This window comes from Ambystoma mexicanum, chromosome 13 (assembly GCF_040938575.1).
Source record: "Ambystoma mexicanum isolate Mex_15411 chromosome 13, UKY_AmexF1_1, whole genome shotgun sequence".
NCBI lineage: Eukaryota > Metazoa > Chordata > Amphibia > Caudata > Ambystomatidae > Ambystoma > Ambystoma mexicanum.
The window spans coordinates 557,360,170-557,376,968 of NC_090938.1; the positions used below are offsets into that span (position 1 = coordinate 557,360,170).

Consider the following 16,799-nt stretch of genomic DNA (forward strand, 5'->3'; position numbering starts at 1 on the left):
GCGAAGGACTTGTGATATTGCCGAAGGCCTAGAGTTACTTTGTGCCGTCGGTCTATGGGTGTCTTAGTATTAATTCATCAATAGTTGATGGTCGAACTATCCTCACGCTACCAAGTGTACAGGAGGGCGGAGCGTCCTCTGACAGGCCCATAGGTCAGAGCTCACCCTCTAGTACCTGTAAAACAAGATAGCTGCACCTTGAGGAGGTTAGGGTGCAGGATTCACTTACTCTGACACACTTCAATAAGGACAACTCAATAGTTTAGCAAAGGGAAGCCCGTTTAATGACAAGTACAAAAAACGGGGAAACAAATGGTAATCAACAGAGTCGCGATCGCCTGTCTCGCTTCAACTCCCCCAATTCTTCAATCAGACAGCAACTTGTATGGGCAAATCTCGTCATCATTTGACGTGCAAAACTCATATGTTTGTCATGCAATTCTATTGGTCGGAATGGTAACTTAAATATAGGTGCTATATCTGTATATGGTAACAGAGCATGTGGATTGGATAACTCTTATCGGGTGGGCGTCTACGCCCATCCCACTACATCACTCGTGATAGATGTCACTACAACTACGACATCTTATTGGTTCTACAAGCTATAGGACCCTAGATTATTTGGTCCATTGTGATTGGGTGGGTTACACCCCTAGGCATAAATCTCCACTTTAATTAGCAGCATGCAGAATGGACACCCAGATGCGGAGTGCCCCAAGATTCACCTTGCCTCCCTTCCATCAATCAGTACCTCTCGGGCTATGTGTCAATTAGTTGGCTGAGGATGGCCTCGAAACTGTAGTTCTTATCAGGAAAAGATATGGCATCCTCAGGTTTTGGGTGACATCAGATGTTGGTACCTCTTTGCCCTTGGCTGGTCACGTGTCTGTTCACCGTGAATCTGCTTCATTTTCCCTCTTTTCGTGTATTTAATTCTTCCATAGCCTTGCCACATGCCTGGGGCCTCCTTATCTCGACCTTCACTGGCTGGCTGGTATGCTCTGAAGTTTCGATTCTCCGGGGTTGCTGCTCTCCTCCCTTCCTTAGGTTGACCTCGAATTGCCAGGCATGACCTTCTTCTTACTGAGTTTCGATTTTGCGCTTTCCTTTGGCTTTGGCTGGAATATGAATCTTGGCCTTGTTAGTCCTTTGCAATATGGGCTTAATTCTGCTTCACAAAATGGAGTCGCACTTTGCTTCAGCAGCTGGCATCATTCACGGAAGAAACGGTTACCAGCGGCTTGTATCACTGACACGTGGATGTGGGTAGCTGGATGCCAAAGAGGAAAAGAGGGGGATTCTCTGATGTCAACTGTTCCGAGGTCCTTTTTTATCGGTGTATTTATCCTCTCAGATGCTGTATGTTATGTACTTTCATGAAATTAGCGAATTGGGAAACAGTTCTGAAGTAACCCTGCTGGTCAGTGTATCATCCAGGCTCTAGGAGTTTACTGAACTGGGAACTAGAAATTACAGAGTGAAGTACGGTTCGCGAATGCCGTGCTCTGGTGAGTTAATGTCTTGCAGAAAGCGAGTTCTGGGTTAACGGCCAGTTAACGGTTGACAGTTACTGGTGGCAGCAGGTTATAGGAGGGTGTGACTGATAGCAGGGGAGCCGACTTATGAATTTCCCGTGGGGGGGGGGCCCAAATACAGGAAGTGACATCACTGGCAGTTATATGACCGCAAATTTGCATGTAGTCACCAACTTGGTGCAAAGGCGCACGTTGGAGTCTGAGGGGGTGGATGCGCGCCGTTGCACCAACACAGAACAGTGGAAACATTGGCTAGCATGTACCACATATACTAAAGTCAAGTAAGAAGGAGATTTAAGCCTTCCAGTTGCATTCTAGTAAGCCATCACTGCCCCTACTCCACCCCTCTATAATCATCCAGGTTGTAGTAGCCCTCCCTCAAAAGGCAGAGCAACACAACTAGGATGGGAGAATGAAATGCTTGCTAAACAGAAGGTACAGCCGCGAGGTGGAGTACCACCACCACCAAAAAGAAGTTCCCAATTCAAGGGAAACGAGAAGTAAAGACGTTTCCCGAATAAAAACTACCAAGCAAGACATGTGTGGTGCCATAGTTCAGTAAAACATCAAAAATACAAACTTACAGTAGTGCTGCTGTAGATTGGCCAGCCAGGAGAACAGGTGAACTGTTTTCATTGCAGCACCTTCCCCAGGCTAAATGTATTTTTCCGGAGAACAGTTTGTTGAATAAATTCATCTGCAATTACAATAATGGCAGATTACGTTTTATTCTTGTCCTGTCTGAAGTGCTCCTTACAATGCAACCACTTGGCTGGAGCTTGCAGCCTTGCGCTGCCCACAGGCAATGTAACTACCTGATTTGTCCTCTCAGCCTTGCGCTACCCACAGGCTCTGAATAGGCTTTGTAACGACCTGATTTGTCCCTGTAGCCTTGTGCTGCCCACATGCTATGTAACTACCTGATTTGTGCCTGCAGCTGGCGCTGCCCACATGCCGTGACTATGTTATGTAACTACCTGATTTGTCCCTGTAGCCTCGCGCTGCCCACATGCCTTGACTATGATATGTAACTATCTGATTTAGCCTTGCGCTGCCCACATGCCATGTCTTTACAATATAACCACCTGATTTGTCCTTGCAGCCTTGCGCTGCCCACATAGCTTACCCATACTATGTAACCCACCTGACTTGATCATTAAGCACTTGCACTCTGGAACCACAGTAACTGTATCTGCTACTCCTGTACCCAAGTTCTTAAGTACAAGCGTCCAGATACCTTTGGGTTCGGTGCGTTACATAAGTGTCAAAATAAATAATAAATACATTAAATAAACAGTCAAGTGCACCTTTTCGAGTGGAGAACGATTGTCCCTGCGGTGCAGAATGTGCAATCTATGATTGCGTTTACAATAATAAAGATTAGTTTTCTCCGATGTCATTGATTTGTCAACTGGTACATTTTTTTTTTAAATAAATGCAAATGAATGCCTTCCATATGAATCGTGGGCTGCGCCTCTCTCCTTGGCCTTAGCCCCTATGACGTCGATTGACGGAGACCGACTAATGTGTTTGAGCTTCCAAGCTCCCTTATAGGAAGCACGAGGCGCTTTTTTGTCAAGCAGCGGCCCTTGGTTAGTAAAATAGATGTTGGCTATTGTCAGGCATAAGGGCCGGATGCTTTTACCCGCCGGAGAGAAGTGATGCAGGATCGATGGAAAGGGCCATTGATCCTGCATCACTTCACTCCGAAGGTGGGGGGGCTCAGCCCCGACTTGATTTTGCCGAGGGGCCTGGGCCCCGGAGCCCTCCGTACTCGGTGCCCCTGACTGATACTGGGAGGGAGGTTTCTTGAAACAGATCAGTACAGTCAGCTGCTCTACACATTCAGGCCCCCGCGAGAAAAACGCAATTACAGCGTAACATTAACGGGCCAAGTTCTGATGACGTAGGAGTTGGAGGTATGAGGAAGAGGTATGAGCAGGCCCAACGTCTTAGTACATTATTTCTTGTCGTTGAAAGGGTAAATGCCAGGTAGAAGCGGCCTTGAGCTTCTCGGGGAGCCCCCAGCGACAGCCTCCCATGTTGCTAGCCAGCAGTTTTTAGCACGGCAATCATGTAATTTGGCTATCTTGGTTCTGGGGTTTGAAAGGTGGGCATCACGCAGGCTATGCAGACGTATTTTCAACACATCAGCCCATGGGTAACAGAGAAAGGCTAGACCTCTTGAGTAGAAAAGATACCCAGAGTAGGGCAGAAAGTTGAGTAATAGCAATAAAGCAGCGATTACAGGCTTAAGAGAAGGAAGTCCGTTGTGCATTAGTGGAGATGCTTTTGACAGGTATGTCCCTCCCATGCGGAAAAGGTAAGGTCACGTTTTGACAGTTTGCAACGGCAGTGGCCCATTGGTCTTCCCCGCGGCGGGGAGCTGAACTTATCGTAGCTCAGCCCAAAAGACATTTGTACTTGGTCGTGGCATCGTAATTGGGAATACCGCTTGCACTGTCGCGAATAGTGCGGTGCCGAATGACCCAGGCTGGTCCACGATCTTGAAAGTATTGACAAGTTATTACTGTCATTGGGGTATCAGGTAATAATGCCCCTTTATTTACATGGTCGCCGCACATAATGTCGCTGGGAAAAGTTTGTGGCAACATTATATAGGTGACCATATATATAGGGACAGGGTTACCCGTGAAAAAAAAGGTTTGGAGTGTTGCGAGGTTATCTCCCGCGTGTTGCTTCTAATGAAGTCTCTGCAAAAAACTGCAATTTTTTGTATTGCGACATTTTTGCAGGGACATTATCACATGGAACTGTCATTGGAGCATGAGAATGTTGAGAATGTCCACAATTTCAGAGTTTTGCAACCAGACGAGGGGAGAAGGGGAGCAGTTCTGCTTGACTTTATTATGCTCAATGAGGGAATGTTCTCAGGCAGACCGCACCACACAAGGATTGTACGAGAGGAGTGTTCTTGGGTGGGGTTCCGAGATAATAGAGAGCCACTGGCAGGATGCAATATCGGGTCCAGCGCTCGCTGCTGCGATCTGTGTGTGAGCTGCATGCTCGTGGCCCGTCAAGGGCAACTCAGCATTTCATCCTTCCAGGTTAATAAATGAATATCAATTTTGGTGGGGTGATATTATATCTAGGTATTTTCTTGGTGAGGCGCTTAGGTGTGAGCATTGAGGGACTACACATCATGGTCATTACACGATGACAGGGAACTTGTTATTCTGTGCAGCGGAAGGCGCGACTCTAGTTTTCACCAGTATGTTTATTGGGGAGAAGAATCCTGACGTATTCCACCCCCTGTGGGGAGTTATGCAGTAAGCCTTGAAGGAAAGGCACTGATAGGAAATGGTGGTTTTTATATGTGGTATCACCCATGCAAGTGTTGGCAAGTAGAGGTCAATGGGAAATCACTTATCTGGGCCTCTTCTAGTAGTAACGGAGCGCCGTGCGGAGACAGAGAATAAAGTGCCATTCCAGCTAGTGAGTGTATGCTGTGGAGTGGTATGGAGGGAAGATAGGAGAACTCCACGAAAAGCAGAAAAATAGCATGGGTGATTAGTCACTCGTTCGTACAGAGAGTAGGAAGGAGATGCGGAGCACCTTTCTGAGAAGGGTACGGATAATTTCTTACGGAACTTAAATAGCAACTTGAGGGAGTTGTGAAGGGGATCTTTATGGGGGAGCGAAAGAAGGGCGTGGACTCTTCTGTGGCATGGCGGAATTCAGGCGACAAGTTGGACTTAAAAGACTATGGGCCCATCACAAATTTGCCAGTAGTCCTTAAATGCAGTGCTAAAGCTATTCCGCTGCATTTAACGGTCCGCCCAATCACAAGTCTGGCAGCATTTACCCCCAGCTCTAAGCTGAGGGTAAATGCACCAGCTAAATTCCCATTTTCAGGTCAAATTAGCGCAGCACGATTAACGTGCGCTAATTGCACTGCAAATGCCTCATTGGGTCCAATGGACCCAATGGGGAATGTGGAATACCCATTACCGCCCAACCCTTGATCCGGCACTAATAGCGCAGGTCCGGTTGGTGGTAACGCTATTAGCATAGGCAGTGATACCACCCAACTCGCGATGAAGCCCTATGAAGTGAGCTTGGAAATAATCAGGAGGAGTTTTCGCCCCTCCCGTGGTGAGCCTCCGTCTGGGGCCCATCGGTGAGGAGGGCTTTAATGAAGAAATAAAGCTCAGCTTCCCCCATCAGGAACGGGGCTCCTCCAGCCCAGAATCTCCTGCAAGGGCATGATGACCGATGAGACTTTTGGATGGGGAGCTTTGGCCGAGTGGGGAGTTAGAAAAATGTAAGTTAGTCGGCTGGCTGCCGCTTAAGGAGAAATGGTTTTGTATTGCAAATATAATGTTTTGAACCAAAGAGTAATAATGCAGCCAAAGTGTGATTTGCAGTGTTGGCAATCATGAAGTGCAACTGAATCGATGTTGATTGGTGTGTATATGTAATAAACCTGCAGCCTTTTAAGCCACAAAGAATAAGTGGCCCTTGGACATGTGTTATTACTGTGAGGGTTATGCGCAGGTTCTGTCAATAACACAAGGTGACCAGAAAAGTAAGGGCAATGTATGAAGCGAGAAGTGGCCAAGTGCCAAGGCTATAACTTTTGCATTAAGTTTACACTGTTTTCTTTGAACTCCTTAAAGCTCAGCGAACCCTGAGAATCCCACATACAGTGAACCTTTGTGTGATTTGGGGATGGTCCGAATGTGCTCACCCAGGTTTATCCAGTTGTTATCATGGCTGAGGTGACGTTGGGTGTGTGCTTTAGAGTTTTTGCTGCGTATTGGTGTTGGCAAACTAGAAAATAACATTACCTCTCCAATCTTTACATGCTGGAAACTGAGAGGCGCCCCCCACCATTTCAAGAAAACCGAGACTATGGCACCTCCCCTAAAATGGCTGACGAGCATTAGAGTATTTGGCATGCCTTTCACTTAAACCCAGGGCTCAAGTCGAGGGTACACACGGGTGGACGGCGTTCCCACACTTTTGTCAGAGGGTGGACACCGTCCCTGATGGTATTTTAGAGGCCTTGTTTAAAACAAGACATTGTAACTGTCTTTTTTGAAATTATGATTTTAAGCACAACCTGGGGATTTGCACCACGGACCACGGGTTCACATGTGTGACACTTCACCACTAAACCACATAACCTGGTGCAAAACAATGAACAACTAAAGGTGCAATTTCACATTTCGTGACTGCACTCTCCAGGGAAAACATTGGCATTTAATGCTTGGGGTTTAAAATGTACTTTTTAGCATTTTCAAACCCTACTAGGAGAACATATCCTCTCTTGTTTCTGTATGCTGATTTTATGAAAGGCAAATGCCCATTTGTCGTGTGCAATTTGTATGGCTATGCAAAACCCATGAATGAAATCTGCATATGTCATCTTGATATGCTAATTTCTGGTGACATCAAATCCCATCGCGTATGTTAATGAGGCCCCCATTTTAATTTTTTAGGACTTGACCCCTGCTTAAAATCCACCATGTAATCATAGCACTGCGTATAACGTGCCACGCCTTCTGAAATGAACGGTACTTATGACCCCAGAGGGCTGATTTGGCACTGCTGGGATTCGAACCTCTGGCATTTGGGACACACAATAGGAACAGTATTAGGACTATGTTGATTGGTTTTATCTCCATTGGAAACAGTGAAACATACTTGATTTTGGACTAATCTTCTTGTGTAAAGGATTCATTTTTTAATACATTAATTACATGGCGTGCCGTAAACTGGAAACTGATTGCATGTAGATAACTCAGCATTTTGTTTTGGCTTGTAAGATTAGGCTGAATGCCCTAGAGAAAGATATGCTCAAATCAGGATATCATGATCTATTTTCACAGATTGCTGCCACCCGTGTTCCACTGATCGCGATGCTGAAAATGATCCCACAGTGCCTCTCCCTGGCCCTGATCCGCTCAGGGCTCATACACTGGATTTCCCCCGTATTTAAAATGGCAGCATCCAGCCACACCAGCATCCTGAGCCAGCTCACCAGCAACAAGGACCTGCAGGCGGTCCTCAGCTACCTCTTCTATGGTGAGAGAATGTCCTTGGTTATGCTTGCTCTGTGTACTGAGGGGAAGTCTGGAGCCAAAATCCTTTTTACGACCTCCAGCGCCCATGTAATAGAGAGCTTCTCTCCTCATAGGCTGCTGTCCATACCCAACATTCCTTTTGGAGACCATCTCCTGTTAGGAAAGGGCTCTGCAACCTTTGGTTCTCCAAATGTTTTTGACTACAACTCCCATCAGCCCTAGGCAGCATAGTCAAAGGTGAGAGATCATGGGAGTCATAGTCCAACACATCTGCAGATCCGCAGGTTTCAGACACCTGTTATAGGATCTGGTTTCTATTCCTTCATATTCACTCTGGTTACCATTTCTTATACGGCCAACAAAATGGCTCCACTGCCCCTTTTCTCATGGGACAGATACAATGGAAAAAACTCACCCTGGTTCGAGGCATGCCATAATCAGGGGTCTCAATTCACAAACATTGCCTGAGACCTGTCTGCTCATGCTTGCTGTGGTCTATCTCCTGCTAGAATAAATGCTCTTCTGATATCCCACTTGAGGTCCGTTCTAGGAGGGCCTCTTGCCATCCCTCGGCGCCTTGCCTTGGCTTGCTTTCTCCTGGAGTGGTTCTTTTAATCATGGACACCATTTACATGCTCTGTCTTCTGATCTTGTGAATTTTCAGACTAAATTCTTCTCCTGACATCTTCTCCTGACATCAGCTGACCGTGCTTTACTCCTATCTTGTTCCCACATTTTTGACCTGGTGTTCTCCAACGCTCTACCATACTATGGTGATGCGTCTCAGGGTGGGCCGAACTCCATCTGCCACCTTCCTGTTCAGGTTCTCTCCCGCTCTAGGAGATCTGGGCTTTATATGGTTGTACACATGCCTGAATTTCTGCTATGAGTAGCTTAAGAAACTAATAAGGTGTTGAAGGTCACCGAGCAGGAGAGTAGTCATGAGGATTCTAATAACATGGGAACTGACATGTTATAAACCAAGTGAAAGAGAAACAAGTTCCCAATCCTTGGGAACTCCCATCCCCTGCACTCTATCTGTGGCCTGATAGCCAGATGATTCAACGTAGGAATAATAATAATTATGATTTGGTCTGCATCATTCTGACGTAGATAATGGTCATAGAATGTTAGAAAACACAATGCATTTGGTATCCAAATCGTTATTAACACAAAATATTTTTCACAATATTATTTTGAATAATTTCAAGCAAAAGCAGCTGAACCCAATGTGTTTCGAGTAGCAATTCGCTTCATCAGGGGTATCCTTATTTACAGGTTCTGAAAATAACCACAAAAAGGTCATTGTAAGCAAAGACTCTTCCAAACAATGTAGTAATGTATAACATAATATGTAGGTAGCACAAAGTAGGCCTGGTAAGTCACCTCCTGTGTTTATAATTCGATCCGAGTGTCAAAACTGGGACAATCGTCCATATAATAGTTCTCACCCACTTGCTAGAGGTTATGACGCATCTGTAAATACATGAAGGACTCGTGTTAAGGCTGCTCTTCACTGCCTTTACAACCAAGAACATCTTCATATCATATACTCTATTACTGATGGGATGCACAGGAAGAGGATTAGCTTGAAAAAAGACCCTGTGTATCACTGTGCTTCCCTGTATCACTGTGCTTCCCTGAGGGAGGTCACGGGAAAGATGGTCGATCCTATTCCTCAAGGGAACATGAAATCAGAACTAAAGGTCACCCTGTAGGAGCGGAGAGTCTCAGGAGTTATGCTTGAACACACTTTATCAGCGAAAGGCTATTGGGTACATGGTACTGCAAGGCTCCATGTAAGTGGCGCAATTACCTGCTTTATGCCCTAATGTCTGGCCCATACACCAAACAGCGAAAAATAGGGAGTCAAATATACACGTGTCTGGCCCTTTCTGCCAGCTGCGCTGCTGAAGGGTTGTGTTCAAAGGAGGGGCATGAGCAGCACCCACCATGGAGAGGATCTTTGCTATGGTGCTGCCTGATGTCAAGGCAGCCTATGTGGTAAACATGTTCCTTTGCTTTCACAGCAATTGCTAGCCACAACATTGTTTGGATTACAAGTAAAATATCTGTGCAACTATGTTTGTATGCCCCAAAATATATTTCACTTCCTAAATCCTAAAACAGTGAGCTAAGTATTTTCAAATCAAATTCTAATTCAGTCTCTGGAGACAACCTTTAAAATTGAAGAGGAGAAACACAATAAGCAGTTTAGGTAGTGACTCAGAGTTGGGCGGTAACATTAAATTGTCAGTATTTGGCAAACTGTCTGCCCAGTTTTTGTTTTGAGCAGATACCACTGGCGGTATTCCACTATTCCACGGATGCACAGAGGCAATCGTACCGAGAGAAAGGAACATCTTTGAATCCACAAGAATCTACACACAAGGGGAAAAAAAGAAAAAAAGGAAAAAAAAGGGAAAAAAAAGGGAAAAAGAACAAAAGGAAGACAAATAGAGAGCCGATGAGAGAGAAAATTGAATACCAATCAATACTGAATCAGAATTATGAGAAACATGACAAGGAATCTCCCCTGAGGAACCGTGGCTAAAGTCATGGGGAAACACGTGTTGGGAGACAATTTGGGAGACAAAGTTTGTTTATTGAAACTTTAAGTGTATGGAGTATCCAGAACCTATACTGAATAAACAAATTGGAATTAACATAACCAAGTGATTGAGTAATTCTTCCCAAGGAGCGCACTAAAGGGTACCAACTTTATTTCTCGGAATTGTACATATATTGCTGCAGCCACAATACAGGCACCCCTGGTGCAGACCCTTGGCCATCTGAGAAAGGAACCAGAGAGGCACAAAGGCTTCGCTCTAGATAGGAACTCAAGCCGACATTGGCTGCAACATCTGTTTTTTTTTCAAAAATGTTCCTTTGCTTTCACAGCAATTGCTAGCCACAACATTGCTTGGATTACAAGTAAAATATCTGTGCAACTATGTTTGTATGCCCCAAAATATATTTCACTTCCTAAATCCTAAAACAGTGAGCTAAGTATTTTCAAATCAAATTCTAATTCAGTCTCTGGAGACAACCTTTAAAATTGAAGAGGAGAAACACAATAAGCAGTTTAGGTAGTGACTCAGAGTTGGGCGGTAACATTAAATTGTCAGTATTTGGCAAACCGTCTGCCCAGTTTTTGTTTTGAGCAGATACCACTGGCGGTATTCCACTACTGCATACAAGAAGGTCCGATAGTGGTATGAACCACTGGTGTACATTATCCATTGTCACCTTCACATTGAAGGTGGAATTGGCTGAAAAGTCATGTTTAAAAGGACACCTTTTAGGTAACCACTGGTGTAGGTGATATTTCTAGATTATCTCCAGATGTATTCCAGAACTGCAACCTCCGACAGTGGTAAACTCTGATAGGGGCAGATTGTTTAAATGCACCTGGTGGAGTTAGTAACTTCCTCTGGCGGTAGTTCACAAGTAATCTGCCTACTTAGTTTTTTGCTAGAGATACAGTGGAGCCAGGGTAAGGGTCGAGAACGGATAGCACTTGTCTGACAATAATAGAAAAGACTGTGAAATGACCCGTCCAGGTGGACTCTGGCGACTATAAAAGTCTGCAGAAGGTTTCCAAGATGGCGTCTCTTGCAGAAACAGACACGCTCATGTACAAATTGTGAGGTCAGGGACAAAAGCTGCTGTATGCTGTAAACCTCCATAAAAAAGAGTAAATCAAGTGTGATAATACATTGGGTGGCTGGCAGGGAAGAGGGACCTGAATCCAACGATGGCCTCAAACTGCCCTGGCCTTTCACAAGCAGGCATGCAACGCTCCCACCCCTCTAATTGTCCCTTTATCTGCTTAGGATAACTGGTGTAATGAGTCCAAAGGGCAGTGCAGATATGCTTCCTGAGCTGAGAACCAATGCCCCAAAGTGCAGACTCAGGGGCCTCATGGTGCACGTACATGAGCTTGTGGGACGCATGCATTCTTTATCTGTCATAGTAAAGTGCATGGCCGCCCGGTTCTGTGTGAAAATGTCCCCTAGGAAAAAGTCGCCAGGTAGGCAAATCTTTTCCCTGCAGCCATAATAGCCTTACCCCACATATTGAAGGATCGATATGAATTACTATTCTAACTCCAGTCCTAGAATATTTGGGGAAAGTGGTTGATTTTCGTGGGAGTGCAAATTTGAGGAAGTGTCACCCCTGGCAACCTTTTCCCAGGCGACTTTATCACTGGACACCTGCCTCACTCCATCTATGGACTCTTGTTAGTTTGCCTTGAACACTTGCGAATTCAGGTTTTTAGATACCGCTTTATGCTGGACTCCTCCCACTTCTAAGCGTATAAACAATAGATGTTATCATTATTCAATTGAATGGTATTACATTAATGGACTTCTAAAGAATGTAGGGTTGAGTCGGCACTGCCGGGATTTCAACTTGAAAGACTCCAGGCTGGTCCCATGTCTGAAGCAAGCACTTAAGTCACTGAGCTACTTTGCCCAGGCATCCCGGAAAGAAACTAATCCAGACCTTACTGTGCTGTTTTGTTGATCAGATAACAGCACCATGAAGTGGATAATGGTGTAGGCTTCTTCTCATTGTAGATCTGCAAGGGTAGGTGCGATGTGAGCATCTCTGCTTCGGTTCCTCGGGAGATGGGGGGCTGAGCTTGTACCCACTGTAGAGGACACAAGGACTTTTGTCACCGTAGGCAAAGTAACATGTTTCCGCCTCTTCTCATGGAAATGGAGTAACCTTTGCTGCTTTAAGTAGCAATGTGCTGCCCGCCTCCAGGTGGTGTCCTAGGCAATCGTTATTAGTGCTCAGCTCTAGTCTAGCACCTCCCCTGGGGGGAATGATAATTTACAGGTAGAGGTGGAAGCGAGTGAGTTGTCCTTCTGTTTCTACCTGGCAAGCTGATACCGACTTCCCCAATTTGATGTGCCCAGAGGTGATACCCCCAAAAAAAGACTGCATTATGAACTCTACCGATTCCATCTTATATTACTGGAGGGTGGGCATTTCCAATGGGAATTTGATGATCGAAGTAAAGGATGGGCAGACCCAGCATTAAGTGACATTTTTGGGACAAGTATCCACAGAAGGTGCCAGAGGGTCTTGCTGCAAAGGTTAGGGCACCGCCCAAGGATGATGACTTCTGTTTCATTGCTGTTGAGTTTGAACCTGTTGTATGGTCTCTGCCGGTTGTCTTCCTCTGCGGCAGCAGCAGTGTGATTAATTCGCCACCCGCACAGTGGGTGTGCACTCGCCTGGGCTTTTTGGAAATTTGAAATTAAATTGAGTGATGGTAGATCAACCTCCGGAAAATATGTGGGGCAAATCCGCACACATGTTCCTATGCCCACTGCACGACATACGCCTCGACCTTTGTACTCTGGGTGGACACAGCCTACAGGCAGTGTCCCCCCTGTCATATTTAGTTGTCATATGACAGCCAGGAGTAAACCATGTCATCTGAGAAGGTGGCAGGTCAACCCTTCCACCTGCCAATGCCAGCCTAATTAACTAACAAAGACTCCATGGATCCACCATGTCCTTTTGTTGAGCCATGTAGCTGGTGGCAGCCTTCACATACTAATCAGAGTTTAATTCGGACAGGTCCATGCAGGGCCTGGCCGCAGAGGCTAACAAAGGAGACAGGAAACCCCCAACACCCGTTCATATGCACTGTGTCAACCTGATGCCAGCTCCCACCTTCAGTATCGATTGACAGGGAAATGTAATGTCTGGAACTGCGTGTTTACAGTAAACATCCCCACAGGGAGACCCCAGTCAGAAGGTATGAATATGTGGTTTGACGGAGACAGAAAGTCTGGTCTAACCAGAAAGACCCTTTGATTCACAACACACAGGAAGATGGGTGGGACTTAGTATTACATGTTTTCACCCCATTACCCTTTCTGTTTCAAGGTACTCTGGTTATGGCCTCACGCATGCAGGAGATTTTTGGTGGGGGCCCATTTTTGATTCATTAAGGTAGGCTTAGCCTACACCAATCACTGTGACCCATTTGGCTTTAAACGAGGGCTGAGCCCCGCTTTTGGCAGATCATCTGAAGGCTTCACCAGAAGTAGAAAAAATAACTCATCATTCGATCCTGGCTGAAGGTCCAGTCTGCCTTATATCTTCCAACAGTGAAGGAAGGTTAGGGCCACTAGATAGTACCAGGCCTCCAAATCCCCTAACACAATTGATGCAAAGATGTGTCCCTCTGAATGTAACAGTGAGATCGGATGAAAGTTACATGGGTCACATCTATGATCATTGTTTGTAAATTGTGACTACTATCGACCCACTCCAGGAACTGGGAAAAGCCCTTGTATCAAGCACCGCCCTAAATAGAAGAAACAGAATCTGCGCCCACAGTTCAGGATTCAATTTCAGCAGAGCATTTGTTAAACCATGTGGGCCCGCTGCTCGCGAATTAGAGGCCTTCTTAATGAGACCCTCAGTGGTGTTTACGTCAAAGTGCAGCGTCCATGCCACCTCCACATGGGAATATGAGCGCAGCTGGTTAGATCTCTATAAAGAACCCTAAAATGGGGCACCCATGCTCCTCCAGATATCGGGTTAGTTTGTGCCTGATCTAATGGTTTAATAGTGTGATGGATCAAGGCCCAAAAATTACAGGAGTTGTTTTCTACAACAGTTGTTAGCAATCCCTCTGCCTCCCTTAGAGTAAAATAAATGTATGGCTCTTACACCAGTTTGTACAGGTTTGCCTCAGCCTCCTCCCTTCTTCTTGGCACACGGTATTCAGGTCCCACTTTCTCCTTGCTGCCCGAACATTACTTCTGAGCTCTCTCGAATACGATGGAGCCCGAGGGGCGAACTGTGTGACCTTTTTCCTTTTCTCTATATTGCCTCTACACCTTACCTCTCCCCCACGAATTACTCACTGATAACCTCTTTCAATGTTACAGTGCATTTACTTCCCAGCAGACAACCCACAAGACTCCTAGCCTGTCCTTTTCCTATCAGCACCCCACTGCAAGCATCCACTACCACTCTCTTAACCCTGGGGCTGCCCTTATTGCTAACACACCCAAACGTATCCTGATTCCTGACCAGTCTCTAACACAGTAGAACCTGTACTGGCACCCAGGTAAAAAGCGCTGCCGACCTGCACTCATCAACACCACTGTTTTTCCACATTTGCCGTTCCACCCTCTTACTAACACGTGCACTCCCTCACCTCCCTCCCGCACCCTTTTTGTCTCGGGAGGATAGCTCAGGGGTAACACGCTTACCTTGCAAGCAAGACGACGCAGAACAACAGTGCAACACAGGTTCGATCCTCAGGTCCGCGCTTAGAAACCTCTGTCTATTAAGCGCGTTATAAATAACCAATTACAAAAAAATAAATATATAAGCAATTACAGAAACACTTATATCGAGGCCCTCAATATTGGCAAAAGAACAGTATAGAAGACCTCTTTCCTTACCTTACCATTTCCCCATGACCTCTTCCCCCCCTCTTGTCTCTGTGTTTCTTTATCCCACGTTCCCACTTCTTGCCTCGTTTGACTGCACTCTCCTTCATCCGTGCCTTGCACTCATGTTATTCCCTGCCTCTCCACAGGTGTACCGCCGAACGACTCCAGCTTCCTCATCAACGCCATCCTCATCCATCACTACAAGCGTGGCGCCTGGTACCCGCGAGGGGGCGCTAGCGAGATTGCATTTCACATGATCCCAGTCATAGAGAAGGCCGGTGGCGCGGTGCTGGTCCGGGCTCCGGTGGCACGCATCCTGCTGAATAAAGATGGCGCGGCTGAAGGTGGGCAGTGGACTGAGGGGCCCTGGCTAAGCAGAGTGTTATGCAAGAGCACGTTGGCTGGGGAATGCGAGTTAGGGTTCCAAATGAAAAATGGCGTTCAATCTGTCTACACGAGGCCTGCCCACGGCTAGAAATCAAGTTAAAATATTTGCGGAAAAACCCCATAGAAAGAAAAACGTTCAATGAATTAACGTTGTGCCCTTGTAAGGTTTGTACCCAGATATCAAGCTTGCTATAGCCATAGCTTTTGGTGCCTGGCATCACTGATGTTTAGTGCCTGCCATCACTGAGGTTTAGTCCCTGGCATCACTGATGTTGAGTGCTTGGCATCACTGATGTTGAGTGCCTGGCATCACTGATGTTCAGTGCCTGGCATCACTGATGCTTAGTGCCTTGGGTCACTGATGTTTAGTGCCTGGCATCGCTGATGTTTAGTCCCTGACATCACTGATGTTGAGTGCCTGGCATCACTGATGTTTAGTGCCTGGCATCGCTGATTTTCAGTGCCTGGCTTCACTGGTGTTTAGTACCTGACATCACTGATGCTTAGTGCCTTGGGTCACTGATGTTGCCTGCCATCACTGATGTTTAGTGCCTGCCAACACTGATGTTTAGTCCCTGGCATCACTGATGTTGAGTGCTTGGCATCACTGATGTTTAGTCCCTGGCATCACTGATGTTGAGTGCCTGGCATCACTGATGTTTAGTCCCTGGCATCACTGATGTTGAGTGCTTGGCATCACTGATATTTAGTCCCTGGCATCACTGATGTTGAGTGCCTGGCATCACTGATGTTCAGTGCCTGGCATCACTGATGCTTAGTGCCCTGGGTCACTGATGTTTAGTGCCTGGCATCGCTGATGTTTAGTCCCTGGCATCACTGATGTTGAGTGCCTGGCATCACTGATGTTGAGTGCCTGGCATCGCTGATGTTCAGTGCCTGGCTTCACTGATGTTTAAGGCCTGGCATCACTGATGCTTAGTGCCTTGGGTCACTGATGTTGAGTGCCTGGCATCACTGATGTTTAGTGCCTGCCATCACTGATGTTGAGTGCTTGGCATCACTGATGTTTAGTCCCTGGCATCACTGATATTGAGTGCCTGGCATCGCTGATGTTCAGTGCCTGGCATCACTGATGCTTAGTGCCTTGGGTCACTGATGTTAAGTGCCTGGCATCGCTGATGTTTAGTCCCTGGCATCACTGGTGTTTAGTGCCTGGCATCACTGATGTTTAGTGCCTGGCATCGCTGATGTTCAGTGCCTGGCTTCACTGATGTTTAGTGCCTGGCATCACTGATGCTTAGTGCCTTAGGTCACTGTTGTTTAGTGACTGGCAACACTGATGTCAAGTTTGACATTCAATCGCAATTGAACAGGTTATTGTTTTAGGTTTCGTTGCAACTGGGAGGTCCATTTTTCCAGTTCCCTGGCAG

General features: G+C 46.2%; 1 protein-coding gene across 1 annotated transcript in view; it reads left to right on the plus strand.

The window, feature by feature from the left end:
• LOC138521474 (all-trans-retinol 13,14-reductase-like) overlaps positions 1-16,799 on the plus strand; it is a 194,836-nt gene that overhangs the window by 64,762 nt on the left and 113,275 nt on the right. The window contains exons 4-5 of the mRNA XM_069634354.1: positions 7,391-7,586; positions 15,168-15,365. Of these exons, the coding sequence (XP_069490455.1) occupies positions 7,391-7,586; positions 15,168-15,365 (394 nt within the window). The remainder of the gene's footprint in view (positions 1-7,390; positions 7,587-15,167; positions 15,366-16,799) is intronic.